Source organism: Capsella rubella, unplaced genomic scaffold, assembly GCF_000375325.1.
Source record: "Capsella rubella cultivar Monte Gargano unplaced genomic scaffold, Caprub1_0 scaffold_2, whole genome shotgun sequence".
Lineage (NCBI taxonomy): Eukaryota > Viridiplantae > Streptophyta > Magnoliopsida > Brassicales > Brassicaceae > Capsella > Capsella rubella.
This window is the reverse complement of record NW_006238922.1, coordinates 13,903,444-13,927,380: the sequence shown is the minus strand read 5'-3', so window position 1 is coordinate 13,927,380 and position 23,937 is coordinate 13,903,444. Positions and strand designations below refer to the sequence as shown.

The following is a 23,937-nucleotide window of genomic DNA, read 5'->3' as shown; positions in this document are numbered from 1 at the left end:
TTTTAAAAATAAGATTTAATCATGATAATTAGTATTTTATATATTCAATTACAAATAAAATAATAATAATTATGTATTAAAATAGAATGCTAACTATTTTTCATATAGTAAAATATTAGAAATAAAATCTAACAAAAACTAATGTGTTTATATATACATATATTTTGAAAATTTTACCTAATTATTAATTTATAATTTTGATGGGACCATATATTTACAAAGGATTTTCAAAAAAATTATTATCTTATTATTTTATCGAAATATGTCTAAAATTACACTGGTCCCAACTTGGGACCGGATAAATTTATTAATTTATAGAAGTTATTAATTTATCGAGTATTAATTTATAGAGGTTTTACTGTATCTAAATGTTGGTCAAAAAGCTCTTTGAGATCAAATGATAGTTATATAAGTTATTTACAATCTATGTTAGTGTTTACAAATTACAAGTTTCACTTCCTAACTAGACCACTGTATCATCATACAAAATTACAAATATTGAGAAAATAATATATATAAAAAAATATGATACTTTCTATAATGTTTGATGGGAACGTTAGGATTTATCTTCAATTATGTGGTGGGAATCTTTATTCCCATACGTACAGGGCCACTTGATGGGTCTATTTGAAATAATGCAAATAGAGATAGAGATGGTATATAATGATATCCCTCGGGTACAACACACATTTTCCACAGTTTTAATTCGTCTCCGTTTCGGGACAAAATTTTAAAGTATAAGTGTTGGTACTAGACTATTGACTAGCTTAGCTGATCATGGACCTTGATGGTACATGGAAGTTTCATATTTTATATAGATCATAATAATTTCAACGACGAGATATGAAAAGATTTTTAAAAAATAGTTTTTAAGATATGAGAAGATATTCAAATCCACTAATATATGTAGCTATACTTTAGTTATCATATAATGTTAAACGTTATAAAAATGAGACTTGAATTAGTTATAGAGTAATAGTTAAACGAATCATAGAGGGGAATCGATGAGACGCAACTTTGATGCCCCCGCACCTGTAAGATGCTTTTTATTTTAAAACAAAGTACACTTTTTGATATGTAGTGTGATTGTATAAAAAACGCGGAATAATATTGTTATAAGAATCGTATAAAAGGAGTGAAGGAGAAACAGTGATCGGAAAGAAAGGTTAGAGGTTTGCCGAAGACAGTCAAAACAAGAATCTTTTCAAAAGTAAAAGAATTAATAACATACATGGAATATTTTAAGTAATTTATAGCAAAACGAAAATAGAACGTGCGATTTCGAAACGAAAGGAAGATAATATACATCATCATATATATACGAGGAGGATGGTAATTAAAAAAACCACTATACGTATATAGGTGTTGGTCAAATGTTATATAGAGGTAAGATCTTCGAATACCTGAAAAGTTACTATAAGACATGAAGGTTGGAATCGAACGAGATATATACTTATTATGTTTGAACGTGACGTAAAAAGATATTAACGGTGGAGTGAAGAGGTACTTATTGGCAACTTTATGAAATAAATAAAGTCGAGGCGAGGAGGAGGAGTCAGCCACACGTGTCAAGGTAGCATTAGCTTAAAGCTAATAAAATTGGTAGATGACCCGAGTGGGCTGTCGTCTTCAGCCTTTATAAATGAGTTGCACTCGTTGTCTTTCCTTTTCCCCCAACCTTGGCTTTCCTCTCTCCCTCCCAATTTAATTAAAATCTCCAAAACAAGAAGAGAGACTAGACTAAGTCCCCTAGTAGTATACTCTAAATCGAAAGCTAACAACAAGCATCTCATCATATACAGATAACCAGTTAAGTAGGAAGCCTAACAAAATAATATGAAGGGGGGTTTGCTCGTCGACGATGAATTCATACACCAAGTAGAAAGGACCCTCACTGTTCGGAAAACTTCTCTGTTTTTCGCCGGCGATGGTTTCACGGTTTACGACTGCAAGGGCCGATTGGTGTTTCGGGTGGACTCTTACGGTGGCCCCAACACCCGCGACACCGACGAGGTTGTCCTCATGGACGCTCACGGCCGATGTCTCCTCACCCTCCGACGAAAGGTTCATGCCTCCTCCTTTTATCTTTTATCTCTTTTATATATATATATTTGAAAGGCTTTCTACTTAATCAGTTTTTGGGTTCAAAACAGAGGCCGAGTTTAAGACGGAGATGGGAAGGCTATCTGGGGGAGAGATCGGACGGACAGAAACCGATCTTCGGGGTCAGGAGGTCGTCCATAATTGGGAGGAACAGCGTGACGGTGGAGGTGTACATGTGCGGCGAGTATCTGATCGAAGGTAGTTTCGGGCAAAGGAGCTGCACCGTCTTGGAGGCGGAGACGAGGAGGAAGGTGGCCGAGGTACGCCGCAAAGTGGATGCCTCAACGAACGTTATGCTTGGTAAAGACGTTTTCTCTTTGAACGTCAAACCCGGTTTTGATGGAGCCTTTGCAATGGGCTTGGTTCTTGTCCTTGATCAAATCTACGGCGACGATCTTCTCGAGGTTGGTGAACAACAGGTGCACCCTTCCGCAGAAGATCACTGATTTGATTTTCCCCCTTTTTCTTTTTTTGTTTTCTTCTTAAAATCAAAATTTAATAATTTTTTATCAAATCTATATTAGAGATCTATCTAGTTGTGAATGTGAGTTTTCTCTCTGTCGGCTTGAAAGGAACGATTTGGACAAAAATCTATTACGTCTTTCACCATAATGATATATGTAATCAGTGGTTGGTTTGAATTACTCTAATTACATACAGCTGTTCCATTTGAAGATAATTAAGGGTTCCACCAATGGAGTTAGAATTTAGTTACGTTGTCGGTTTACAATATTCTTTTGTCTAGTTATTTTCCCTTTTCTAGGTGAGTTTTAGGCATATAAAAAAGTTTGTATAGCTCGAACGAGTTGCAAAATTTACATTATATTAAGCTGACCATCCATTACCTGTTGATCCATCTGTTTTTCTCTCTCCATTGACATGGCCTTTATAGGACGGTTCAACTTCTGTATTACTCCAACTCTATGGGAGATAGTACTCTAGATAGGGATAGCACTGAAAAATTGCATCAATTAGGAGGACTAATATTTTATGCTACAAATTAATCGTGATATGAACTGTAATAATTCCTCTTGACTTATTAATAGAGGAAAAGTTTCAATTTCTGCGAAAATAAATGTCCCGTGTATGACCAAACAATAGTAAATAGCGAAGAAGTTTGAATAACAAGCTTTTGGTTCACACAGTGTACTTGTTTTGACTTTTGATATCACCTTCCATCACTGAGTGTTCAAAATTTTTTATTTTTTCTAGGCTATATTATGGCCCATTAACGTGTTTTATTGCTTTACTAACTGAGAGAAATCAAACGTTGAGGCCCGCCCAAGTACGAACAAGATATTTTTGGTCTTTTCTAACTCCAAAATATCTACGGATCGGCTTGACGTTGGTTGATGTCAAGTTGCCAACTAAAAAAATATCTGTATCAATTATGTATCATAATAAACGCCTAATATGTATATATTTTTGTTTGTTAATAGTATTTCGATTAAGGCTCTCATACTTTGTAAAATGGTAAAGACACATATGCAATGGAACACAGAAAAACATATCCATATTATACAATATTCCGTAATATGTATGTTTTTACACGCATACCGCATTTGCACATGGCTATTAAACATGCATCTATATGCTATATATTTATTTTAAATACGACGAACACACGATTAGACATGTGTCTTGATATATTACGATGATGCGGTAATAGAAGTGTGTTGGGAAAAATCACGGAATATGGTAGTAGTATTTGGAGGAACATGGCCAATATCATCACTCCTCTCTTCTTCTTCTTCTCCTTCATCTTCGTCCTCTTCCACATCCCATAGAAACCTTGCGTATGAAGCTTGCACATAGCTGCCCCAATTTTTTGTTAATTACAATATTGTCAGCATCCATGAGAGAATTGGTGTTTAACATATAGAAATTAGTAAACTTGGCAAAAAAAATTACCAATCCTCGGGGGACATTTTGACGGCTTGTTGATAGTACGAGTGGGCTCTTTCACGATCTCGGTGGTTGTGCAAAATGAGATCAGCGTAGAGAGAGAGGACGTTTCCATCGTTGGTGTTCCCCAAAATCGCTCTTTCACAATACTCTTCTGCTTTCTTCATGTCTCTTTTCACCTGTTCATATACATAAATATATTTTGCCCGATGAGAACGTTAATTTCTCTCCTCTCTTCTTCTACGACTACGTTTTTTCGTGAAACTAAACATGAAAACAATATACAGTATATGGGTTTTTATTTGTTTTGGTCTGCGCATGCAAATACAATCTTTACACGTGGATGAGAATCTTCCTTAATTTAACTATCTTGTAGTATAAAATATCTCAATGGCTAATAAAGATATTTTTTCTTTTCCTTGACAAAATCACTACTCAACTCATTACCTCTTTTAAGAACTTGGCGTAGTTTCCAGTCAAAAGCGAGTTTCCTGGATTCAAATCGATCATCTCTTTGTAATACTTATCGGTAGCGTCCTCACTTCCGCCGCCGTCAACACCACTTCCACCGACACCGCCGCCGGTGCAAATCTTGCCGCCGCTGCTGCCCATCCCGCCGCCACCACCACTCACAAGAGTCTCAAGACGATCATCATAATTGCTGGTCTTTTCTCCCAGTCCTGAGCTCGAGAACAGCCTATCCACTAAGAAAGTTGACGAGGGATCCAAAGTCTTTTTGGCGTAGCGTGTTTCATCTAAAGATGACCTGCGTTGCCTGCGTGGTGGTGTTGGGTTTTCGTTGTGGTTCTCGTTGCTTCTTGATTTAAGAACAATATCCTTCTGCTCGGAGAGAGCTTGGTGCAACTGCTCACCGGTGTGTCCATCTATGGACTTTGATGAGAAAAGAGACAACGACCTTGACCGGCGCTGGAGCTGTGACTCCGGCTCTGGAGACGATTCTCTCGTGCAGTGTTGTGGAAGCCACGAGTTCAGTATCGGAGCAGATGTGCTTCTCAATAACATAATGAAACCACTCGGGTACCAACTATAACTATCTTAAATTAAAAACTCCATTAAACTAACACACGCAACCCCACTCTTTATAAACGAGTAGTAGTCGATCTACTAAAGTCTTTCTTTTTTATATAGAGAATGGTAAGCCGCATAATTATATATTTAAGACTGTAAAAGATAAAGTATGTTTATATTATATTTATTTGGTCTCTAAGTTAACACCAGCCAAGGGAAACAAATAATACAAGTGAAGTTATATTATTCTACGGACGGGACCATGATTCCATAGATTGAAAGCAAAAATAGATCGTAAATAAAAGCATAGCCTCTAGTAATGTGACACGTTGACTACAACCACATGGGCGAGCGAGGGCCTACCATCCACCCTTTTGTCCCCATCGTTACACAAAGAACTGACGGTGCTGGGTTGCCTAGGAGATGGAGACAAAACTCTAAACGTAACTGTCAGCTACAGTGCTCTCTCTCAGACCGAGACAACAGTCGACACGTTTAAGACTTTGAGCTGACGAAACAATACCGACAACGACGTACGTAAAAGGCAAGCGGTGAGGCGAGATATATAATCTCTCCGTCTCAGTGCTTCACATTCGATCGTCTTCATGATCACATTGATCACTCTCATGCTTTTTTTTTTTTTTTATCTACGACGGCCTCTGTTCTCCTTGTCACGCTATGGATTAAATGTATTCAGCAGATAATAACGTTTTCTTAGGGTTTCTTTCGAAGCGTCGAGAAGAAAATGATACGTCAATGATTCCACACTATCCATACATATATAGAGATTCTGATCATTTTATGATGCTGCATGATTAATAATTCATATATATATAATAAATCTGATTTTCGTTCGAATAATCGACACGAATATTAATCAATATGAATCTTATCGGTCCTTATATACCATTTTTAGTTTTTACATGGAACATAAGGAATCATTAGGATGTGATGCCTGAGGTTGAAATGTTGGATAATTAATTTCTTATTTTGCCAAGGCGATGTCGAGTTATTTCATCATAAAGATAAAATATAAGATGCGATACATATATGGACACAAAGGTAACCAAAAACGTACGGTGAAGGATCGAAGGAAAAGGTCTTCGTTACTTGGAGTCTGAAGCTTTTAATTTTTAGGCAGGACCATGTCTTCATTTATATATTAAGGCTCTCTCTCTCTCTAGGCCCATTATAATTCTGGCCCAGTATTATTACGTCCAGTATGTGGATGGTGCATCACACTGACACAACATGCATGATACCCACAACGGACACATACAAACACACCATCAAATTTTATTTTCTCTGATATATTATATATATAAACCATCAAACATGAATATCCATGAGAAGAAACACACATAAAAATACATATAAATACCATTCTTACGGTTCAAATACTCCGTCGCTACATCTACAGACCCATCTTACGGGATAATATGGTGGTTCACTATAATCATCATCACGAGAACCATAAATGTCAAACAGATAAGGAAGACAAGGGTTGCAGTTCAGGCACTTGCTCGCACACACGGGAGGCTCTGAACCCAGAACCGGTTCCTTCTCTTTTTGTTGATGATCATGAGCTCCTACATGCATGTATAGTACATATATATAAGTCAGAGATGGATTAATATATATAACAGATTTCTTCTATACTTAAGGGGTAATATATATATTTATAGGGACTGTATACCAGATACGTAGTGTAGAGACATGAGAGCGAAGGCGAAGATATTGACAATGAGCAATGCAGCTCTAAAACCACATCCTTTATATTTCCTTGACGATATCATTTCTTTACTTTTTATCAAACCCCAATGCGCGTAAGAGTTATATGTATATATAGCAATAACATACACATGCTGAAATTTATATACCCACCCACTCATATATGTATATACACCGATAACAATTTTTTTCCATAATTAAACGAAAAAGTGAAGTTGAAAGTCAAATGAAACATTTAGTTAGGTCGCGATGGTCTCGAAACAACGTGAGTTGGGGAGAGAAGACAAGAAACATGCCGAAGGATGCCCATTGGATCAATATATAACGACCAATAATAGAAGATCGTTGGTTTAAGTTTGTCGGAGGAAACCCCCACCAAGTCTCTGGACGTTTTAGCATTCAACTTTGGGGAAACGTTACGTTGCTGCTGATTTTAATGTTACATATTCATGTCGAGAATATGAAGATTTTTTAACTCGTACGTGATCTCTTGATCACTGTCTGGTGACAATAAATTCATCTTCTACAGCAACGAGCTAGAATATGTTTCAAATTTTAATGTATACAAAGATTAAAGAGCACATGTTAAACTCAGAGCAACTCCAATGCAAGTTTGTTAGCAAGTTTCTAGGTGTTAGAAGGAATACAAATAAATCAAAAATGTATAATAAGCTAAGGAAAAGTTTTTAGCTAAGGGATTTAGGGCATGTGCATCGGAGGGACCGATATCGGTCCCAAATTTTTTTTTTTCTTTTTACAGAATTAAAAAAAAAAAAAAAAAAACAATCGCGGGCCGCCACGTGTCAGTGGAGCCCGCGAATAGAAGAGGGACAGTCCCGTTTAAAGGAACGATCCACACAAATTTTTTTTTTTTTTTTTTTTTCCTAAAAAGCTGAGGGACTGACCATGGGACTTGCCAATGCCCATGGTCTTAGAACATGATTCTTAACAACATGTGTCAGTTTTTCATTGAGTGGAGCAAAGAAAAAAAAAAAAAAACAAGGTTTCTGCTTAAAAAAAAAATTAATGCTTAAAAACTTTACCATTGGAAGATAAATTTTACTTACTCTTTAAAAGATTTTTAGCTTCAGATTTTATATTTTATTGTAATAAAAATATACTAACAAACTTTTTAAGAAATTTACCATTGGAGTTGGTCTTAAACGCATATACTGTACATGGGTTGTGAAATGGGGATAATCAAAGAACGTTACCATCAGATTTTGTTGATCATAGGTACAAGTTTAGATGCAAACAAAGATGAGACTACATCCAAATCTATACTGAAAGTAATAATTATTTTTTTCACAAGTAAGCAAAATTAGAGTGACCAGCTTTATATAGATATGGATGTCTGCTTCTTGTATATTCTTGCAGCATTGTCACATTTTTTTTTTTTTAGTAATATACATATTAATTCTTGCAGCATCGGAGATAGACTCTGTTTGATTAGATATATATGGAAGGATGTCTTGATGGATGAATTCAAACAGGCGCCAAAACCTACTAGTCCAAATCAAGAAGACTGTTCGATGATACAGAGTATTAGAGGAAACTTTGACTTTAATTTTTATTTTGGTTAAAGAAGGAAGCTTTGACTTTATTGTTTTATACGAAATGCATACATAGAGAGAATCCTTAATTGGATGCTCAACTGAATGTCATCATCACATCGTCTGAGTAATAGATCACCTAATAAAAGTAAACTAATTGCACTATTTTTGTTACCTTAATTATAGCTAGAAAATGCCTTTTTTGTTATTGTAACGCAAAGGGCACCAAAACCTTCTAGTCCATCGCCGCGTTGGCAACGCGTATACTAAAGAAGACTGTTTGATGGCACTTGATATTAGAAGAAACTTAAGGCTACGAATGGAAACACATACAGAGAATCCTTGGATGCTCGTATATATATATATATATATATATATATATATAGATTCACATATAAATATATATATATGTTATGTAAATATAAACCTAGAAAATTTAAGAAACCCAAACCGAGAGATGCATGCATTTGTCTCAAATGCTGTTATATATGTTTGTAATCTATGCGAGGCTTGAATCAATCCCTCAAGACAATCTGAAATTTAATCTGATATTCAACGCTACCGAGATCAATCCATTTTCCGTCAAAATGGTAAGACAGTACTCTTTGCCTCTATCTACTCACACCGAACCTGACTTCCAAAATAATCATCTTTTTATATATACGAATGTGTAGAATCATGTTTTGCTCATACTCGTTGCGATTTTTGGACTTTCCGAGTTAAGCTATGCTGAATCGGTGATGAAATATGGAGCGGTCGGAGATGGAATTGCTGATGATACATATGTAAGTTATTGGTGTATAAATACAAAGCAATTATAACGTTAAGTCATGATACAAAGTTATCAAGCAGCTTACTTATTTAATTAGTCATATATAATCAAAGTTATAACATTTGGTACGTAAAAACATGGATGGATCGGACATGATTTGTGAACTAAAAAACAAAAGGCGTTCCAAAAGGCGTGGGAGAATGCTTGCAAGGGAAGCTCCAAAATGGCAAGTGTAAATGTACCAGCGGGGAAGGTGTTCCTCCTCAACTCCCTTCACTTCACGGGTCCTTGCATACCCAAACCTCTCCTTTTCACTGTAAATATCTCTCTACCACTTTACTTGGTTGATATTACATGAATAATCGAACATGATCGAACCTCTTCCAAGTTTTTTACCAAGTTATTTTGTTATTATATATATATATATATAGATGGATGGAGAGATGATAGCGCAGAGTGATCCAAACAAGTGGGGAAAAAGTGAGAACGGAGTAATACCATGGCTCATATTCGATCAAGTGGATGGACTTGCAATCGTAGGGCGCGGCCTGTTGAACGGCCAGGGGAAAGCCTGGTGGGATATTCATTGCAGAGACCATCCCGGCCCCGTAATTTTCTTTATTTCCCCTTTACTAATTACATCTATTTTTTTCAACAACTTTTTATATTTTTTTTTCTTTGGTTAATACTGTATCCTAACTAACCATCTCTATGTAATACATTATATACTCTGTCTCAGGATTGCATCTCGCTTGCACCAACGGTAAGTTTGCTATTTGCAAAAGAATATATATATATACTGGGACGTCTCAGTAACTACATATATATATTTCCCGCAGATGATGACATTTAGCAACTGCGGAAATGTAACACTAAAAAGTTTGAGATTCAGAAACAGTGCACAAACCCATGTTCTTGTGATGGGAAGCCACAATGTGTATATCGATGATATCAAAATAACTGCACCTGAGGCTAGCCCTAATACCGATGGTATTCACATCACATCTTCCACAGCCGTTTCGATCACTCATTCTGACATCGCCACTGGTAAAACAATAATTAATTATCTTGATCCAAGGACACGAGAGAAAATATTTCATTAAAAAGTTCAACTCAGCTAGTTTTTTTTTAAAAATCTTACAATTTCCTACAATCAAACAGGTGATGATTGTGTGTCTATCGGAGATCAAGTGAACAATGTGAACGTTTCCTTCCTCAACTGCGGACCTGGTCACGGTGTAAGGTGGCTAAAAATTTCCCAATCTTGATAATCATACTTTTACCCAAATGTTTTTTTTTTTTCTGAACTAAAAAAATTATGTGAGACAGCATTGGGAGTTTAGGTAGAGGAGGAACAGAGGTAGCAGTGGAAAACATACGTGTGTGGCACGTTAACTTCACGGGAACAACAAACGGAGCTCGAATCAAGACGTGGCCTGGAGGAACTGGGTACGCCCGAGGAATCGAGTTCTTTGACATTCGTTTCTCGTCTGTACAAAACCCCATCATCATTGATCAGTTCTACGGCTGTGCCCCTAAATGCCCTCAGACTGTACGTAAGAATCTTGTTTTAATTTCTTTTTTTATTTCCAAGTTTTATTTTTAATGCTGATGGAAAACGAGCTAGGTCATGTTTGATGTTTGATGTGATATTTATCATATAAGAGAAAGGCAGTTCACATAGAGAAAGTGAGATACATGAAGATGAGGGGAACATCGGCTACAAAGGTGGCCATGAAGCTTGAGTGTTCAGGGGAGAGTGTTCCATGTTCCGACATTTTCATGAGAGACATTGACTTATCTCCGGCCAATGGAATTGATTCTGTCTCCTCTCTCTGCTCTTTTGTTCAGGGCTCCGCACAAGGCATCATCCGACCTTCCTCCTGTCTCTAATGACTAACTATTTTAATAAAAAAAGTTTCTGGGTGTAAATTTTGGATATGTATAAATGTAAGGGTCATTTTGGAATAAAGAAGAATTTTTAAAGTTAAGAAGGCCTAATATAAGAGTGCAAAGCCCAAAACAAAAAAACAACATATTTGAGCCCAAAATGAGTAAGTCCAGTGGTTTTCTCAAACCCAGAAAAACCTAAAACCTTAAACCTCCGTCGAATCAGCTCAGTCGTTAGCCTCCTGTTAATCTCCATCTCAGATCGAAATTTCTCCCTTTTCCGGTCACTGCCCCGGCTTTCGATCATAGCGATCTGAGCTAAAGTTCGGCTGTGTTCTAAAATTCGTTGTTGGAGGGGTTCCACGGATATGGCTGCCGCGGAATCGCATATGGTTTTAGGTTATTATTGATTGAGGTAGATATGGATGTGGAGGGTTTGCTCAACTCTTCGCTCTCTTTGAATCGATTGGGTTGTTAGATCTTACACAGATTGCAAAGGCTGGAGATTTGAATAAAACCTACATGTTATCGGGTTCACAGTACGGGTATGTTTAGGCTCGAGGGATCATGCTATCTCTGCGAACCATTCGCAGATTCTGCCATTCTTCCTCCTCTGTAGCCCTGGGTATTGCATCGAGCTCTCGTGTTTCATCTGAGTCCAATCAGATCCAACCGCTCGAGGAGCCTGCCCTCGTCAAGCTTAAATCTGAGCGAGACCCTGAGAAGCTATTCAAGCTCTTTCAAGCTAATGCCACTAACCGTTTGGTGATTGAAAATCGATTTGCTTTTGAAGATACGGTTTCTAGATTAGCTGCTGCACGTCGGCTTGACTTCATCGAGCTTCTGCTTGAGCATCAGAAGACACTTCCACAAGGTAGGCGTGAGGGTTTCATTGTTAGGATCATTATCTTGTATGGCAAGGCTGGAATGACCAAGCAAGCCCTTGATACTTTCTACAATATGGATTTACACGGCTGCAAAAGAACTGTTAAGTCCTTCAATGCCGCTCTTCAAGTCTTGTCTTTCAAGCCTGACCTACACACCATCCGGGACTTCCTTCGCGACGCCCCTTCAAACTATGGCATTGACATTGATGCAGTTTCTTTTAACATTGCCATTAAATCTTTCTGCGACCTGGGCATACTTGACGGGGCCTATATGGCTATGCGGCAGATGGAGAAATCAGGGTTACAACCAGATGTTGTTACATATACCACACTTATATCTGCGTTTTACAAGCACGAGAGGTGTGTGATTGGAAATGGATTGTGGAACCTTATGGTCCTCAAGGGCTGTAAGCCTAATCTCACCACTTTTAATGTTAGGATTCAGTTCTTAGTTAATAGGAGACGAGCTTGGGATGCAAATGATCTGTTGCTTTTGATGCCAAGACTCCATGTGGAACCGGACAACATAACATATAACATGGTTATCAAAGGGTTTTTCCTTGCGAGGTTTCCTGAGATGGCCGAAAGGGTTTATACAGCGATGCATGGTAAGGGGTACAAACCCAATTTGAAGATCTACCAGACGATGATTCACTATTTGTGCAAGGCTGGAAATTTTGATTTGGCTTATACGATGTGCAAGGATTGTATGAGAAAGAAGTGGTACCCAAACTTGGACACAGTTGAGATGCTGCTCAATGGGCTTGTGAAAAAGGGCCAGCTTGATCAGGCTAAGTTGATCATGACGTTAGTTCACAAACGAGTCCCTCCTTTCAGGTCAAAACAGTTGGTCTCCCTTAAGTCCATTTTGTAATGTTTACATGGTATGGAACAAATTTGCTACATCAGACGGCCAAAGGATTCTTTATTTCTTTCTCCTGAGTTTCTTTTGTATAGCTGTGGGGGAACTGGAAATTGGATGTAGCCCCATATGAGGAGACACATATAGTCTCCTGATCGGATTCAGCTCTATGTTGTTCCATGATAATAGAGGCCAGGGTGATTTGGAAACTCCAATGGATACCCAGTAAGTAATAGATGTCTCTACTAAATTAAGAGTTTTGATTGTATAGATCAAGCTTAGCTTTTGTTATGCTGACTAGAAACATCTTATTTCATTCTTTTTGATTAAAGATGGAGAGAAAAATGGCATACATAAAGTAGTGACCATGTGCGGGAGGAACAGATAGGATCGTTGGGCTGATGAGACAAACGCTTCGGTTAAGCAACGATCCCTGGGGAGAGCGGTTAAGTTGTCAGTTTCTTCCAGCCAAAGTAAAAGGCATAAAACGTAAACATAGGCGATGATACCCCAACGTTCATAGCTTTTCCTGCTATAGCAACGAATGTAAACAACAGAGAAGAGAAGAGGGACAACCAGCAATGAATTTATTTTTTAATTGTTTATGGAATAAAATACCCATTTTATTTGTTTGTAGAAACTTTTGATCATACAAAACTAGTAAAGGAAACATATTTATTTGTCTGCTGGACTCGAAACGTCTATACAGATATAGATGCCTCGACAGGCAGTCAACACTTGTAAAGTTAGATTTTATGGCGGTAATCTTTTTAGCACTGTAATTATTTTGAACTCCAACCAAAAAAAAAAAAAAAAGCCATTAGGTGAATCAACGTTTATTATTTGTATGATTTGAAATATCTGAGATCTGAAGATCCAAAATATACGACGTATTCTCTCTATTCGACTAAAACGATGAATGGTACCTTTGGGTGATAATATGATACAACATAGACATAGTATGTGAAAAATAAAAGCGATGCATAAACATAGGCATCATCGCCATCCTCAGGTAAAGTTCCGTAGTTTACTCGATCACGACACATATGTATATATAAATATCATACACACACACACGTGTACAATTAAGCGAATTCTAATAAAATCATCCTTCTCCTGAATCGATCAATCCTTAAATTCATCGGAGTTGGTAGGATCTGAGGCAGCGAGTTGCTCTGTTCTGTTCTGTTCTGTTCTGTTTTGGAAATTGGTTTTCCTTGTTGTTGCCTTTGTAGTTTGTGTTAGTGGGAGGGGGAAAATGAAGGAAAATACGGGAAACCCTCTGCAAATAAAGTCGTTGAATCACATATCTCTTCTCTGTCGATCGGTGGAGGAATCCATGAGCTTTTACCATAACGTTTTAGGGTTCCTCCCGATCCGCAGACCTGGCTCTTTTGATTTCGATGGCGCTTGGTAAGACGTACCATCACGTTCACGTTCACGTTCACGTACACACCTCAATATATTATGATTATTGCCTAGTTTTTCAAAAATGTTTTTAACTTCCCAGGCTGTTTGGACATGGAATTGGGATCCATCTTCTTCAATCTCCTGAACCTGATAAACTAGTCAAGAAATCTGAGATTAATCCCAAGGATAATCACATTTCTTTCCAGGTAGGTTTCCTTCTCTTTTCTTTTATAACTTTTAATTTTCATTTCGACCTTTTTACATGCCTTCTCTCACTAACCCCCTTGTGCACAAAATTAAGTCTCCACCAGATAATAATACAAAGTCTATTTAGTGAAAATATATCTACTTTGAAAGTAACAAGGTGGAAACTGTACTTCTATCTCAAGTTATATAGATTGTTGTAGTAATGCCAAGGAAAAAAAAACTAATATGAGAAATGAGGCCACGTTATTTGACAAAAAAAAAAAAAAAAATGACTTGAGAGGGTCGGTTAGGTATTATTAGTTACTGTCAAATTTTGATACAAGAGATTTGTGTGTTGAGCGCAGTGCGAAAGCATGGAAGCGGTGGAGAGGAAGCTCAAGGAAATGGAGATAGAGTATGTGAGAGCAGTGGTAGAAGAAGGAGGGATCCAAGTGGACCAACTCTTCTTCCACGACCCTGATGGCTTCATGATCGAGATCTGCAACTGCGATAGCCTCCCCGTTATCCCTCTTGCCGGTGAGATAGCTCGTTCCTGCTCTCGAGTCAACAACATCCGCCAGCTGGTCCAGCCATCGCACCCTACTCAAATCCACCCCTAGTTCTCTCTATATATTCTTCTCACTCTCCCTAAAGTCTCTGTTTGGTAGATATAACCTTGATGTGTTTTGTCGTCTCTTTGACTGCCTGTGAATAGCTAGTGCGTGTAATAAGACAGGTTGATCTGATTCCTAAACCGGAAAATGACCATCCACTCTTAAGTCTATGTACCATTGGTCATCGTTTCCTTCTAAAACTTGTGGTATGATTTTAAAAGAAATGTTATAATACAATTGAAATCGCCTAAGCATAGAAAGATTATTATCTGACACATATGACATGCGACATCTATATTATGTTAACTGTAATATTATATATCTCATCAAAGACGTCCTCTAGCTAGGGAGGATGTTATTGCACTGAAGAAGAAGCTGTCGCCGGAAGTTTTGGATGAAAGCTTCGGCGCTTTTGTCGATATCATGAATCGTTGGCTTGCTCTCTAGTATACTGCCGCCATTGGAAGGGATTATTACTGATCTTCTCTTCTCTGTAATGACCTTTGAGCTGGTACTACTGTGCACAGAAAGTTGTTGTAAGGAACTCATTTTCCTAATCTTTATGTTTACGTTTTGGGGTGCTATAGTTGGATTGTGTGGATGGTGAGAGTTTTGTGTGTTTGGGGGCGTATTTATAAAGGACTAGTTGATTCTACGTACAGTATTATATTTACATGCCTAATAAGTCTTTTTTATTCCTACGGAAGCAGCTTTGAATTATTGAAAGGAATAAAAAAAAATAGCTTCGTAAGAGATGGAATGTTGAATTTGAGGTTTATTAGATATAAATAGGGCTAATAGTAGCAGTAAAACCATACATATCCTCTCATCACTTATCCACATATAAATCTAAACCAAGTACAAAAGAATATAATATGTATCAGCAATTATAATCAAATAAAAATCTTGCAACTTCAGCCTTTAAATTAGTGATTAAATTAGATAATATGCGTTTCTATTAAAGTAAGGATCAATTAATTAAGAATCAAATCTAAAGGTTCTCTTTCAAAAAAGGAAAGGCATACATGAAATCTAACCTAACAAGTGGAATTGATTATTCATAGAGCTTCTTACAACAAAGTCTATGTAGCGGGCTACAAGATAAGCCACTCTCCCACCCACCCAGAGTCGTTTTCGTAGCTCCGATGATGTCGGTGACGATCCTCCTCACTTTTATTATAGTGGGCCGTTTTTTCATAGTTATCTTTGTTTTATATATATATACAATATAGATGTTCTTATGAATGGGCCACACTACATTGGGCCTACAGAGTTTAGCCCCTTTAGCTTTAGGCTCAAAAGGGCCATATTATTATGAGTTCGTCTATTTCCCCTTTAGCGCAGTCAGCTGCATCATCATGCATGCCCAGGTTTGAATGATCATAAATAGTCGAATCCAACGAATGATCACAGTCAATAATTAAATCACTCGATCCATTGAATAGTCATTAAGTACACATTCATACGAGAGGATGAAGGATAGTAGCCTTTGCGCAGTCAGCTCTCTGCTGCATCATGCATGCCCCATTTAAGTTTTTTTGTTTTATTCCTCGGGGGAAGAGATACTTAATTTGGTCGTCTTATTTCGTACATAATTTTGGATTTTTTTTTGTTTTGTTTTGTTTGGGGAGCTTTTAATAATTAGTATTCTGATTCATATATATATATATAGAAATGAAACAGATGTATATAAACAAGACATGTTTCTGATGAGTTGAAAGTTCATAATACAAGTTTATAGTAGAATTTAAAAGTAAAGAAGACAAACAAAAACAGAAAAGTAATTAAAGAGATCCATTAAAGTATATATATGTTGTACGATCACTCTCTTCTCTTTGCCTTAGTTTTTCACGTGTTTGTGTGTGTTCTTCTTACTACTTTGTGGTGTTCATATATAAATATGTGGCGCCTACCTGGATCTGCGTTTCGTTGGCCTTTTCCTCTGACTAGGCTTCTTCCCAAACGCAGGGCAACACCCAAACGCCGACAGTCTCGGCGATGGCGGGTCCACCGCCGGAGACACTCTCCCCGTGTTTCTATGGTGGCGGATAGCTCCTCCGCCCCCGCCGTTGGATCGACTCCTCTCCGGCACGAGTCCTTCTCCGGCGATGGGTTTAGCAGTGATCTGCTCTTGAAGTTCGGACGCCGCCTGGCCGTCGACCTGTGGATGGGTATCGCCTTTCTTCTGGTTGTTGGCTTGTTGGCTAAGCTCGGCGATGAGGCGGTCGTCCCAGACTATACCCGAAGAGCCTTGTCGCCGGAAAGAGATGGTGGATCTCTGAAGACCCGCCATGGACGGAACTGACTGTTCCCCGTCCTCCGTTTTATTTATTTGTTGGTTTATTAATCTCTCTGCATGCACTTCTCTCGTCCTTATTGGTTTTTGCTAAAACTGGTTCAGAGGACTTTTGTTCATTTCTTCCTCTTCTTTGCGATGAGTTTATGTCTTTTACTAGTTAACTTATTTTTTGTCGTCTTTTCATTCCCTACTAGGCTACTACTATATATATGTGTGGCTGCAGCAATAGCTTCTTGAATTATCTAACCAAAGAGAGAGAGAGAGAGAGAGAGAGAGCGAGAATGTTTTATATTATGGCGATAATAATGTTTAAGATGCGTAATCATTGTATGAAACGGGAGAGAAAACTGGGTCAAAGCCAGCAACGGGTAATTATGGGCGTAGAATCTGGTAGGATATCGACCATTTAGTCCAATAAAAGATAATGCACTGTCGATAACTCGTTGTCCATGCCTCCTCTTTTGGTTGGTTGATTTATATTTTTATATATATGGTTGGTTGGTTGACATTTCAGTAGATGACTGATTCCTCTTTATCGAGAGATTAAAACGTATCCATGCGAACGAAACGGCTTTACACTTTTTAAACAAATCCTCAATCGCCCTGATGATCACACTACACTAGCAACCAAACTGATCATCCTTATCTTCATTCATCATCATACTCAAAAATAAATATTACAAGAAGCTTTAAGAAAACATACATTATACAACATACAGCTTATATGTATTTGTCTTCACTTAAGACATAACCTAAAGTCTTGTTCTCCCACTAAACTCATTTACTTACGTGGGCTATATTGGTTTCACAGCCCAACAAGGCCTTTTTTTTAACACTTGGCCTAATTAACCAACAAAAGTCCTTCTTCTTCCTCTCAACATCGCTTCTTTCTCTTCTTCTGGTTGTTACAAACGCTTCTCCTTTGTCCCTTTTCCCAGTGTCTTGTCAATCCCACTGTTCTATTATTCAAGTTTTGAGTATTAATCAAGGGTTTGATTCCAACATCCTGTGCAGATCCATCCCGGAAACCCTAGCGGTTCGATTCACTTGTAAGCCTTTCTTCTGCGGCGGTTTTCTCTCCGCATGCCAGATGTTTGATGAATTGCTCCAACTAATTGAACAAACCAAAAGTGATTCCTGAGAGAGACCATGTACGGGAGAAAAGGGTATCAGCTGGTGAAAGATTTTGCCAGCGGAGAGAAAGGTCAGCTCAAACCTTTTAACGTAAGTCCTCTCTCTTCTTCTTCTCTTCTTCTCTCAACCCTTTTCCCACCAGTTATCTCAGATGGTTTTAGCTTTGGGTTGATATATGTTGCTGTTATTGTTTGTTGTCTTAATTTGCTAAGCCTTTGAGATCTGTATTCTGCAAAGAAATGCCAAACTATTACCAGGCTAGACATTGGAAATTGAGCAGAATAAGAGATGATCTTGCTGCTTGTTTTTTCTTACAGAGCAAGCTCTTTGACGAGACAATTGAAGAATGTGACCAGAATCACCATCTTATCCAGTCCTTGATTAGGTACTAATAAATCAACACACACACACACACACACTTGTTGCCTTTCGCCAATCATTCAGTTTACGGCTTCCTTTTGATTGACTTTCAGGAAAATGCAACAAGAAGGTTTGGATGTTCAGAACAATAGAAACGCTGACCACTATGGAGCACTCATTCATCACCTTTCTTTGATCCGGAACAAGCGCTGCCTCATGGCTTATGTGTGAGAGAACCACCTTCTCTTTTTTAACAACTCAACAAAATTCTTCTGCACCATTACTTACAAGTTTCTTAGTATATAGCTGCCACTTGTGTCCCTCTCTAGGTACAACCGAGCAGAAATTGTGCGGGATTTGGCATGGAGAGTAGGCCTTGAACTTCTCGACCTTCCCTCTGACATCCAAGGCAAGCTCACTACACTGGAAAAAGACTACTTTAAGAACCATTCCGTAGCTCTTAAATCATACATGGGAAAAGTAGGAATCGAGTTGAATGTCGTACGTCCTCTTTCCACCACCCTGGCTGTCGGATTTCGTAACATTAGTTTGTTGGATTTTTCTTATGTGCTGATTGACTGTGACTACTAATTTTCCCTTTTCCATTCATTTCTTGAAGGATATGGTTCCTCCAAAAGATCCTTACATCAAGGTCAGGATTCTGGATGATATTGATGAAGGAATCGTGCTGAGTGACAAAACAACAAATTTTGCCCGTCATTCTATGCATTTCCTCAAACGAACTGATGCGGAACCCTACATTGCTCGGGTCAGTCGTTTCATTGTACCCTCCCTAAAAACTAGAATGATCTAAGCCCATAATCTTCCGCGTTTTTATAATTTAGAAACACAAAGAATTCATGCAAAAGCCTTGCTCAAATTCGTAGAGATGTAGATAGAACCTTAGTTACAGGCTTCCCTAAAAGGTTTAGTAGAAGAAAAACAGAATACTGCGAAAGATAAGCTATATAGCTGAAAAGCAAAACTAAAGAAAATCTGAATAGTGATGCCAGTAGAAATTCTAGGTTTAGTGATACGTATAAAATTGATGTGTGAAGAAGATTACATAGCGGGGAACCTTTTTCATAAATTGTGAAAGTATATATTGGTTTGTCTGGTCTGCCAATTTTGATGTTTTTCATAGTATATGCCAAAGGTTGTTTGTAAATCAGAAGCAGTCTTCTGATTGCTATACCAAAATTAAGATGGTACATCCTTTGGATGATAGAAGTGTTTCTAAATGTCGAGGTTTGTGAATTGGAACAGGGCCAAATGAAGGAGCTGACAGATTGATAGATGACGACGGTCTGGTCTGCGATAAAAAAGAGTGTAAGCTTATTTAGCCTTGTATAATTGTAAGACAGGAACATGAAACCTCATACGCAACTCATGTAACAAATTATATTTTATCTTACAAAGGTACTGCACTCTGGTGGATAAGATCACATCCTCAAGACTCAAGAGTAGCTTGCATTCAAAATAGAAGAGGAGGCAGAATGTAAACGATGTGGTGCGAGTTGAATTGATTACGGATTCTTGCTGTTTCCATCTAGTTTGATAAATTGTCTCATTGGAGCTTCTGTATGCGTTTTAAAACCCATAAACAAAGCTAAATATAGAGAGAGACATACGTAATTACGTATTGTATTAATATAAAAAAAAAAAGTAAAAAACGTGTTGTTGACTTAAAAAAAAAAAATGGGAAAAAACGTGGGTGGGAGTGATATTCCCACAATTCTCTAAAAAAAAATTTGGTTTTTATTTTTCCCTCTCGGTTACGATTACGAACCCTTTAAGAAAAATTTGTGGTCATTCATATTCATCATCGAAATCCAAAATCGGGAATCGAAAATGGTTCTTTGGAAGAAATGGGCTTCGATAATCTCCGTCATCGCCTCTTGTCTGTTCTCGTTCCTCATCGTCTTCCAGGTTCCTCTTTTCAGGTACCAATCATCTTTTCCTTGAGAAGCAAAATGCACGGTTGATTTGAAGTTTTCTGGAATCTCGTATATAGCAGCTCAGCATTTCCATTACGGAATTTGTATGTATTGTCTTAGACCATTACTATTGCTTGGGTTCATGTGTGGTGCAGAGTGGCGTGTAGGAACAAGAGGTGCGAAACACCATTAGAGGTTATCTCCTCCGAGTTGATTGCGAATGAGTTGATTCCTTCATCTGTTGTCAAGACACTCCTTTATCCTGGTGCCTTTGCCAAGTCCCTCCTTGCTGGCTCCAAACTCCCCAGCTTTCACCACTTGTTCACCTCTTACGGCTTCGACCACATGTATCCATCCTCCGATATTCATCACCTAGAGGTCTGCACCACCCACCCATCTTGCTATCGTTATGACAAACACACCTTTACTTACTTACTTACTGTCACAACATCCCTGCTCCAGGTGTTTGCTGGGAGTTGTTTATGTCTACTAGGCGCTTTACTCAACCTCTTCAAACCCACTAGGATTAGCTTCATCGCTACGCTTTTGATATATTGGGGTCTTCTCAGAGACATTCTTCTATTGGACTCTGCTCATGACTGGCTTAGCGCTCACAGAAACTCTGTTCGTGTCTACCCAACGCTCTTTCTCGCATCACTTTCTGCATTCCTCTCCATGCGAAGCGATCTCAGGAAGATCATCAGATGTTGCACATCTATCCCTTTTTCCCAATCCACTAAAGGAGACTAGCCTTCTGCGCTTCCCTAACTTAATAGAGAGATTCCAATGCCTAGAAACAACTCGCTTTTCCTTTACACAACATGATATAAACTGTTTATTTCTGAGGAAAAGCTTTTGTAACTTTGGATCTCTACAATCATTTCTCATAATGGATCTGCAATTTTTTGTTTCACCAAGTCTCTCCCAACTCAAATTCATTATGATGTTTACATATATGAATACATATATTACAGCATCTCTTGGCAAAAAGGTGTTAAATCTCCAATGAAAAAAAACAATAATGCTACAGATGGGTACACTACAAAAACAGATGTCTGCATATGATACAATTGTAAAAAAACAAATGTCTATATAGAAACATACATAAAGAGGAAGGCATGTGCCTTTACTCGCAGAATCTTTCTACAATCCTCTCCTGCTTCGGCTGCCAGAACCATGAGCCAGATGAGATGGTTCCCCGCTCGCCTCTGCTCCTTTTAGTTTCTGTGATTCCAGAACCTCAGCTTCATCCATCAGCATTGCTAACTGCACAACGCACAACATGCTTCAAACCCAACAGAAACACAATATCCATGAGAAGGCTTATGAGGAAAACATACCCGGATCTTGTTCTCCCTCAGCCTACCTTGAAGTGCACTGATGGCGGGACTCAAACTGCAAAAACATGAAATCAATGTAACAAATAACAAAACCACGTATCAAAATGTTTTCACATGCTTCACTAACCAGTATTCGATCAGCTTGCACATGGAAGCCTGATATGTCGATGTGTTGTGGATGAAAGCAAGAGGATGAACTCTCCCGTCTCTAAAGAAAGAAACAGAAGGAGTTTTTGCACTAAAATCTCTATCATGAGGTATGAATAAAAATTCTCAAAAAGATTGAATCGAAAACCTTATGCTTTGCTGCACAGATTGGTGGTATGCTGCTCGTTCCTCCTCGTAGAGTACTCTTTGCAGATCCTTAAAAGATGCTAGAGGTGAATTGAGTTGAAGAAGCGATAAAGTCGGCAAAACATGAAGAGGGACTTCTTTTCTAACATACCCCACACCACTGCACGTAAAAGCTTTAGGTTAAGTAATAGGCTAATAACACAATGAACGGGCAATGTTCATTAGCCCAAAAGTGCATGTTGAGATATACCTGGTTTCTAAATTAGAACGGAGCATTGCCTCTTGCATACTTTCAGACATGTCCATTGGGTCATGTTCTATAGCTGAGCTGCTGAGATTTCCTGAACTGTATTTTCCACTTGTTCCATCTCTTCCGGTGCTGTTGGTCTCAGCATTACTATTAACAAAGAAAGCCCCAAAATCTGAAACTCGTCCTCCACCCTACACGGCCAAACATACATACATACTAAGCTCAGACATCACTGTGTATATATAAGCCAGCGGTTCAATCAGAATATCATGACGGTCTCAAGAATTTGGAAAATGAGTGAAGAAATTATAATTTGAAGACTTTCATTAAGCGCGAATGAATTTCTATAGCTTTTAGCATAAAGAGAGGCAAAAGAGACCTTAGAACCGGAAGTTGTAGCTGTGTCACTTGTGTCTTGGTCAGGAATGCCTCCCCGACGAGAAGAGGATCTAGGAAATATCGAGTCTGAAGAAGTCAATGAAGATTCTACATCGATGACAGAATCTTTATTTGCAAGAACCAGGCTCATTGATGTAGGAGTAGTATCTGGTTTTCCATCAGAGGACTGGAAAGCAATAACTTGGATTCTTCCAACCTGAAAACATCAACAAAGGCAATTTAGGCATGTGTCCAAGGTGAGAAGAAATTAAATATCTTGAAAAGTTTAGACTTGGTAATCCCTTGATAGCAATGGCAATTACTAACCTTGTTAGCATCTTCGCTAAAACAGGAAAATATGAGGCCAATGAACCCAGGATCTAAAAGCTGATACATAGTTTGAGTCCGAACATCTACATAAAAAAACATGAGATAGAGATATGAGGAACAAGATAAAAGCATAAACTAGTTAGAAATAAGATGATACATACCGACATGGGAAGGAAGGACGGTAATATGAGGATGCGAGTGGTACCATCCAATCACCCGAGTGGTTCTGCCTGTTGATATGGTCATTCTGTGTCCAAGTTAGTTAAGGGAGAATATCTAAAATACACAAGCAGCACCACACACACACATCCCTGATCCAATCTGTGGCACAGAGAAGGAGAATAAGCAGCTTTAATGTAATTATAAAGAAAAAAAGGATATATCAGCCTGAGCTGAAGCAGCAGCCAACTGTTCAGGATTGGTTTCAACTCTATCTTTCTGCCGATCAGACCGTGACTGAGGTGATGCCCCCCAGATCAGGGCTGTGGCACTTCCGCTTTTTGAGTACTAATCAATTTCCAAAACCACAATTGAAGAATCAGAACACACAACCAAGATTTGAAACTCTCAAGTGACTGATTTGATTTGATTATATATATATATATATATAGGGTATTATATATTAATATAACAAAAACAAAGAATTACAGAGGACAAAACAAAGAGAGTACAA

The 23,937-nt window shown here is 38.1% G+C and overlaps 11 protein-coding genes across 13 annotated transcripts; 6 read left to right on the top strand and 5 right to left on the bottom strand.

Annotated features, from left to right (window-relative positions):
• The first annotated feature begins 1,684 nt into the window (after window positions 1-1,684).
• LOC17894474 (protein LURP-one-related 5) lies at window positions 1,685-2,760 on the top strand. The gene is made up of 2 exons (XM_006302763.2): window positions 1,685-2,064; window positions 2,154-2,760. Exons 1-2 carry the CDS (start codon window positions 1,837-1,839, stop codon window positions 2,547-2,549), a joined length of 624 nt encoding a protein of 207 aa, XP_006302825.1. The 5' UTR covers window positions 1,685-1,836; the 3' UTR covers window positions 2,550-2,760.
• An 834-nt stretch (window positions 2,761-3,594) lies between these two features.
• On the bottom strand, window positions 3,595-5,155 carry LOC17894389. The gene is made up of 3 exons (XM_006302540.2): window positions 4,456-5,155; window positions 4,015-4,187; window positions 3,595-3,918 (listed from the first exon to the last, which is right to left on the bottom strand). Exons 1-3 carry the CDS (start codon window positions 5,029-5,031, stop codon window positions 3,753-3,755), a joined length of 915 nt encoding a protein of 304 aa, XP_006302602.1. The 5' UTR covers window positions 5,032-5,155; the 3' UTR covers window positions 3,595-3,752.
• A 1,176-nt stretch (window positions 5,156-6,331) lies between these two features.
• On the bottom strand, window positions 6,332-6,833 carry LOC17894429 (EPIDERMAL PATTERNING FACTOR-like protein 8). Its single transcript, XM_006301013.2, has 2 exons — window positions 6,734-6,833; window positions 6,332-6,626 (listed from the first exon to the last, which is right to left on the bottom strand). The coding sequence occupies exons 1-2, from the start codon at window positions 6,831-6,833 to the stop codon at window positions 6,424-6,426; spliced, it is 303 nt and encodes a 100-aa protein (XP_006301075.1). The 3' UTR covers window positions 6,332-6,423.
• A 1,944-nt stretch (window positions 6,834-8,777) lies between these two features.
• LOC17895928 (probable polygalacturonase At3g15720) lies at window positions 8,778-11,053 on the top strand. 2 transcript variants are annotated; one of them, XM_023788213.1, is made up of 9 exons: window positions 8,778-8,911; window positions 9,046-9,106; window positions 9,272-9,409; window positions 9,525-9,701; window positions 9,833-9,856; window positions 9,933-10,140; window positions 10,255-10,336; window positions 10,423-10,645; window positions 10,759-11,053. In XM_023788213.1, the coding sequence occupies exons 2-9, from the start codon at window positions 9,062-9,064 to the stop codon at window positions 10,984-10,986; spliced, it is 1,125 nt and encodes a 374-aa protein (XP_023643981.1). In that variant the 5' UTR covers window positions 8,778-8,911; window positions 9,046-9,061; the 3' UTR covers window positions 10,987-11,053. The 2 variants fall into 2 exon arrangements, with proteins under 2 accessions (XP_023643981.1, XP_023643980.1); XM_023788212.1 differs by having other exon boundaries at window positions 8,996-9,106.
• A 162-nt stretch (window positions 11,054-11,215) lies between these two features.
• LOC17896407 (pentatricopeptide repeat-containing protein At1g80150, mitochondrial) lies at window positions 11,216-13,423 on the top strand. The gene is made up of 2 exons (XM_006302295.2): window positions 11,216-12,957; window positions 13,065-13,423. The coding sequence occupies exon 1, from the start codon at window positions 11,551-11,553 to the stop codon at window positions 12,742-12,744; it is 1,194 nt and encodes a 397-aa protein (XP_006302357.1). The 5' UTR covers window positions 11,216-11,550; the 3' UTR covers window positions 12,745-12,957; window positions 13,065-13,423.
• Window positions 13,424-13,815: 392 nt separating this feature from the next.
• Window positions 13,816-15,179, top strand: LOC17894506. Its single transcript, XM_006302848.2, has 3 exons — window positions 13,816-14,145; window positions 14,243-14,348; window positions 14,694-15,179. The coding sequence occupies exons 1-3, from the start codon at window positions 13,991-13,993 to the stop codon at window positions 14,946-14,948; spliced, it is 516 nt and encodes a 171-aa protein (XP_006302910.1). The 5' UTR covers window positions 13,816-13,990; the 3' UTR covers window positions 14,949-15,179.
• Window positions 15,180-15,269: 90 nt separating this feature from the next.
• On the bottom strand, window positions 15,270-15,574 carry LOC111831967. The gene has a single exon (XM_023787804.1). The coding sequence runs from the start codon at window positions 15,489-15,491 to the stop codon at window positions 15,282-15,284; it is 210 nt and encodes a 69-aa protein (XP_023643572.1). The 5' UTR covers window positions 15,492-15,574; the 3' UTR covers window positions 15,270-15,281.
• Window positions 15,575-16,650: 1,076 nt separating this feature from the next.
• LOC17896441 (MAPK kinase substrate protein At1g80180) lies at window positions 16,651-17,407 on the bottom strand. The gene has a single exon (XM_006302928.2). The coding sequence runs from the start codon at window positions 17,233-17,235 to the stop codon at window positions 16,852-16,854; it is 384 nt and encodes a 127-aa protein (XP_006302990.1). The 5' UTR covers window positions 17,236-17,407; the 3' UTR covers window positions 16,651-16,851.
• Window positions 17,408-18,151: 744 nt separating this feature from the next.
• On the top strand, window positions 18,152-20,377 carry LOC17895521 (probable DNA replication complex GINS protein PSF1). 2 transcript variants are annotated; one of them, XM_006302779.2, is made up of 7 exons: window positions 18,155-18,465; window positions 18,693-18,760; window positions 18,849-18,962; window positions 19,065-19,236; window positions 19,355-19,504; window positions 20,002-20,064; window positions 20,155-20,377. In XM_006302779.2, exons 1-6 carry the CDS (start codon window positions 18,391-18,393, stop codon window positions 20,026-20,028), a joined length of 606 nt encoding a protein of 201 aa, XP_006302841.1. In that variant the 5' UTR covers window positions 18,155-18,390; the 3' UTR covers window positions 20,029-20,064; window positions 20,155-20,377. The 2 variants fall into 2 exon arrangements, with proteins under 2 accessions (XP_023642929.1, XP_006302841.1); XM_023787161.1 differs by lacking the exons at window positions 20,002-20,064; window positions 20,155-20,377 and having other exon boundaries at window positions 18,152-18,465; window positions 19,355-19,995.
• Window positions 20,378-20,423: 46 nt separating this feature from the next.
• Window positions 20,424-21,585, top strand: LOC17895651. The gene is made up of 3 exons (XM_006301443.2): window positions 20,424-20,678; window positions 20,828-21,050; window positions 21,135-21,585. Exons 1-3 carry the CDS (start codon window positions 20,587-20,589, stop codon window positions 21,420-21,422), a joined length of 603 nt encoding a protein of 200 aa, XP_006301505.1. The 5' UTR covers window positions 20,424-20,586; the 3' UTR covers window positions 21,423-21,585.
• Window positions 21,586-21,652: 67 nt separating this feature from the next.
• LOC17894936 lies at window positions 21,653-23,801 on the bottom strand. Its single transcript, XM_023787160.1, has 9 exons — window positions 23,646-23,801; window positions 23,426-23,513; window positions 23,262-23,347; window positions 22,936-23,151; window positions 22,557-22,747; window positions 22,308-22,466; window positions 22,140-22,220; window positions 22,013-22,067; window positions 21,653-21,938 (listed from the first exon to the last, which is right to left on the bottom strand). The coding sequence occupies exons 2-9, from the start codon at window positions 23,508-23,510 to the stop codon at window positions 21,816-21,818; spliced, it is 996 nt and encodes a 331-aa protein (XP_023642928.1). The 5' UTR covers window positions 23,511-23,513; window positions 23,646-23,801; the 3' UTR covers window positions 21,653-21,815.
• Between the last annotated feature and the right edge of the window lie 136 nt (window positions 23,802-23,937).

Coding starts and splice junctions, on each gene's coding strand:
- LOC17895651 (XM_006301443.2), top strand. CDS start 20,587: ATGGTTCTTTGGAAGAAATGGGCTTCGATAATCTCCGTCATCGCCTCT. Junction 20,679..20,827: donor TTCCAGGTTCCTCTTTTCAG/GTACCAATCATC, acceptor TGTGTGGTGCAG/AGTGGCGTGTAGGAACAAGA. Junction 21,051..21,134: donor CCGATATTCATCACCTAGAG/GTCTGCACCACC, acceptor TCCCTGCTCCAG/GTGTTTGCTGGGAGTTGTTT.
- LOC17894429 (XM_006301013.2), bottom strand. CDS start 6,833: ATGATATCGTCAAGGAAATATAAAGGATGTGGTTTTAGAGCTGCATTG. Junction 6,627..6,733: donor GTCTCTACACTACGTATCTG/GTATACAGTCCC, acceptor ACATGCATGTAG/GAGCTCATGATCATCAACAA.
- LOC17894389 (XM_006302540.2), bottom strand. CDS start 5,031: ATGTTATTGAGAAGCACATCTGCTCCGATACTGAACTCGTGGCTTCCA. Junction 4,188..4,455: donor ACGCCAAGTTCTTAAAAGAG/GTAATGAGTTGA, acceptor GTATATGAACAG/GTGAAAAGAGACATGAAGAA. Junction 3,919..4,014: donor AAAATGTCCCCCGAGGATTG/GTAATTTTTTTT, acceptor AAATTGGGGCAG/CTATGTGCAAGCTTCATACG.
- LOC111831967 (XM_023787804.1), bottom strand. CDS start 15,491: ATGAGTTCCTTACAACAACTTTCTGTGCACAGTAGTACCAGCTCAAAG.
- LOC17896407 (XM_006302295.2), top strand. CDS start 11,551: ATGCTATCTCTGCGAACCATTCGCAGATTCTGCCATTCTTCCTCCTCT.
- LOC17895928 (XM_023788212.1), top strand. CDS start 8,783: ATGCATTTGTCTCAAATGCTGTTATATATGTTTGTAATCTATGCGAGG. Junction 9,107..9,271: donor GAATTGCTGATGATACATAT/GTAAGTTATTGG, acceptor AAAAAACAAAAG/GCGTTCCAAAAGGCGTGGGA. Junction 9,857..9,932: donor GCATCTCGCTTGCACCAACG/GTAAGTTTGCTA, acceptor TATTTCCCGCAG/ATGATGACATTTAGCAACTG.
- LOC17894506 (XM_006302848.2), top strand. CDS start 13,991: ATGAAGGAAAATACGGGAAACCCTCTGCAAATAAAGTCGTTGAATCAC. Junction 14,146..14,242: donor TTTGATTTCGATGGCGCTTG/GTAAGACGTACC, acceptor TTAACTTCCCAG/GCTGTTTGGACATGGAATTG. Junction 14,349..14,693: donor ATAATCACATTTCTTTCCAG/GTAGGTTTCCTT, acceptor TGTTGAGCGCAG/TGCGAAAGCATGGAAGCGGT.
- LOC17894474 (XM_006302763.2), top strand. CDS start 1,837: ATGAAGGGGGGTTTGCTCGTCGACGATGAATTCATACACCAAGTAGAA. Junction 2,065..2,153: donor TCCTCACCCTCCGACGAAAG/GTTCATGCCTCC, acceptor GGTTCAAAACAG/AGGCCGAGTTTAAGACGGAG.
- LOC17894936 (XM_023787160.1), bottom strand. CDS start 23,510: ATGACCATATCAACAGGCAGAACCACTCGGGTGATTGGATGGTACCAC. Junction 23,348..23,425: donor CGTCCTTCCTTCCCATGTCG/GTATGTATCATC, acceptor TTTTTTATGTAG/ATGTTCGGACTCAAACTATG. Junction 22,467..22,556: donor CGTTCTAATTTAGAAACCAG/GTATATCTCAAC, acceptor TTTTACGTGCAG/TGGTGTGGGGTATGTTAGAA.
- LOC17895521 (XM_023787161.1), top strand. CDS start 18,391: ATGTACGGGAGAAAAGGGTATCAGCTGGTGAAAGATTTTGCCAGCGGA. Junction 18,963..19,064: donor CGCTGCCTCATGGCTTATGT/GTGAGAGAACCA, acceptor GTCCCTCTCTAG/GTACAACCGAGCAGAAATTG. Junction 19,237..19,354: donor TAGGAATCGAGTTGAATGTC/GTACGTCCTCTT, acceptor CATTTCTTGAAG/GATATGGTTCCTCCAAAAGA.
- LOC17896441 (XM_006302928.2), bottom strand. CDS start 17,235: ATGGCGGGTCTTCAGAGATCCACCATCTCTTTCCGGCGACAAGGCTCT.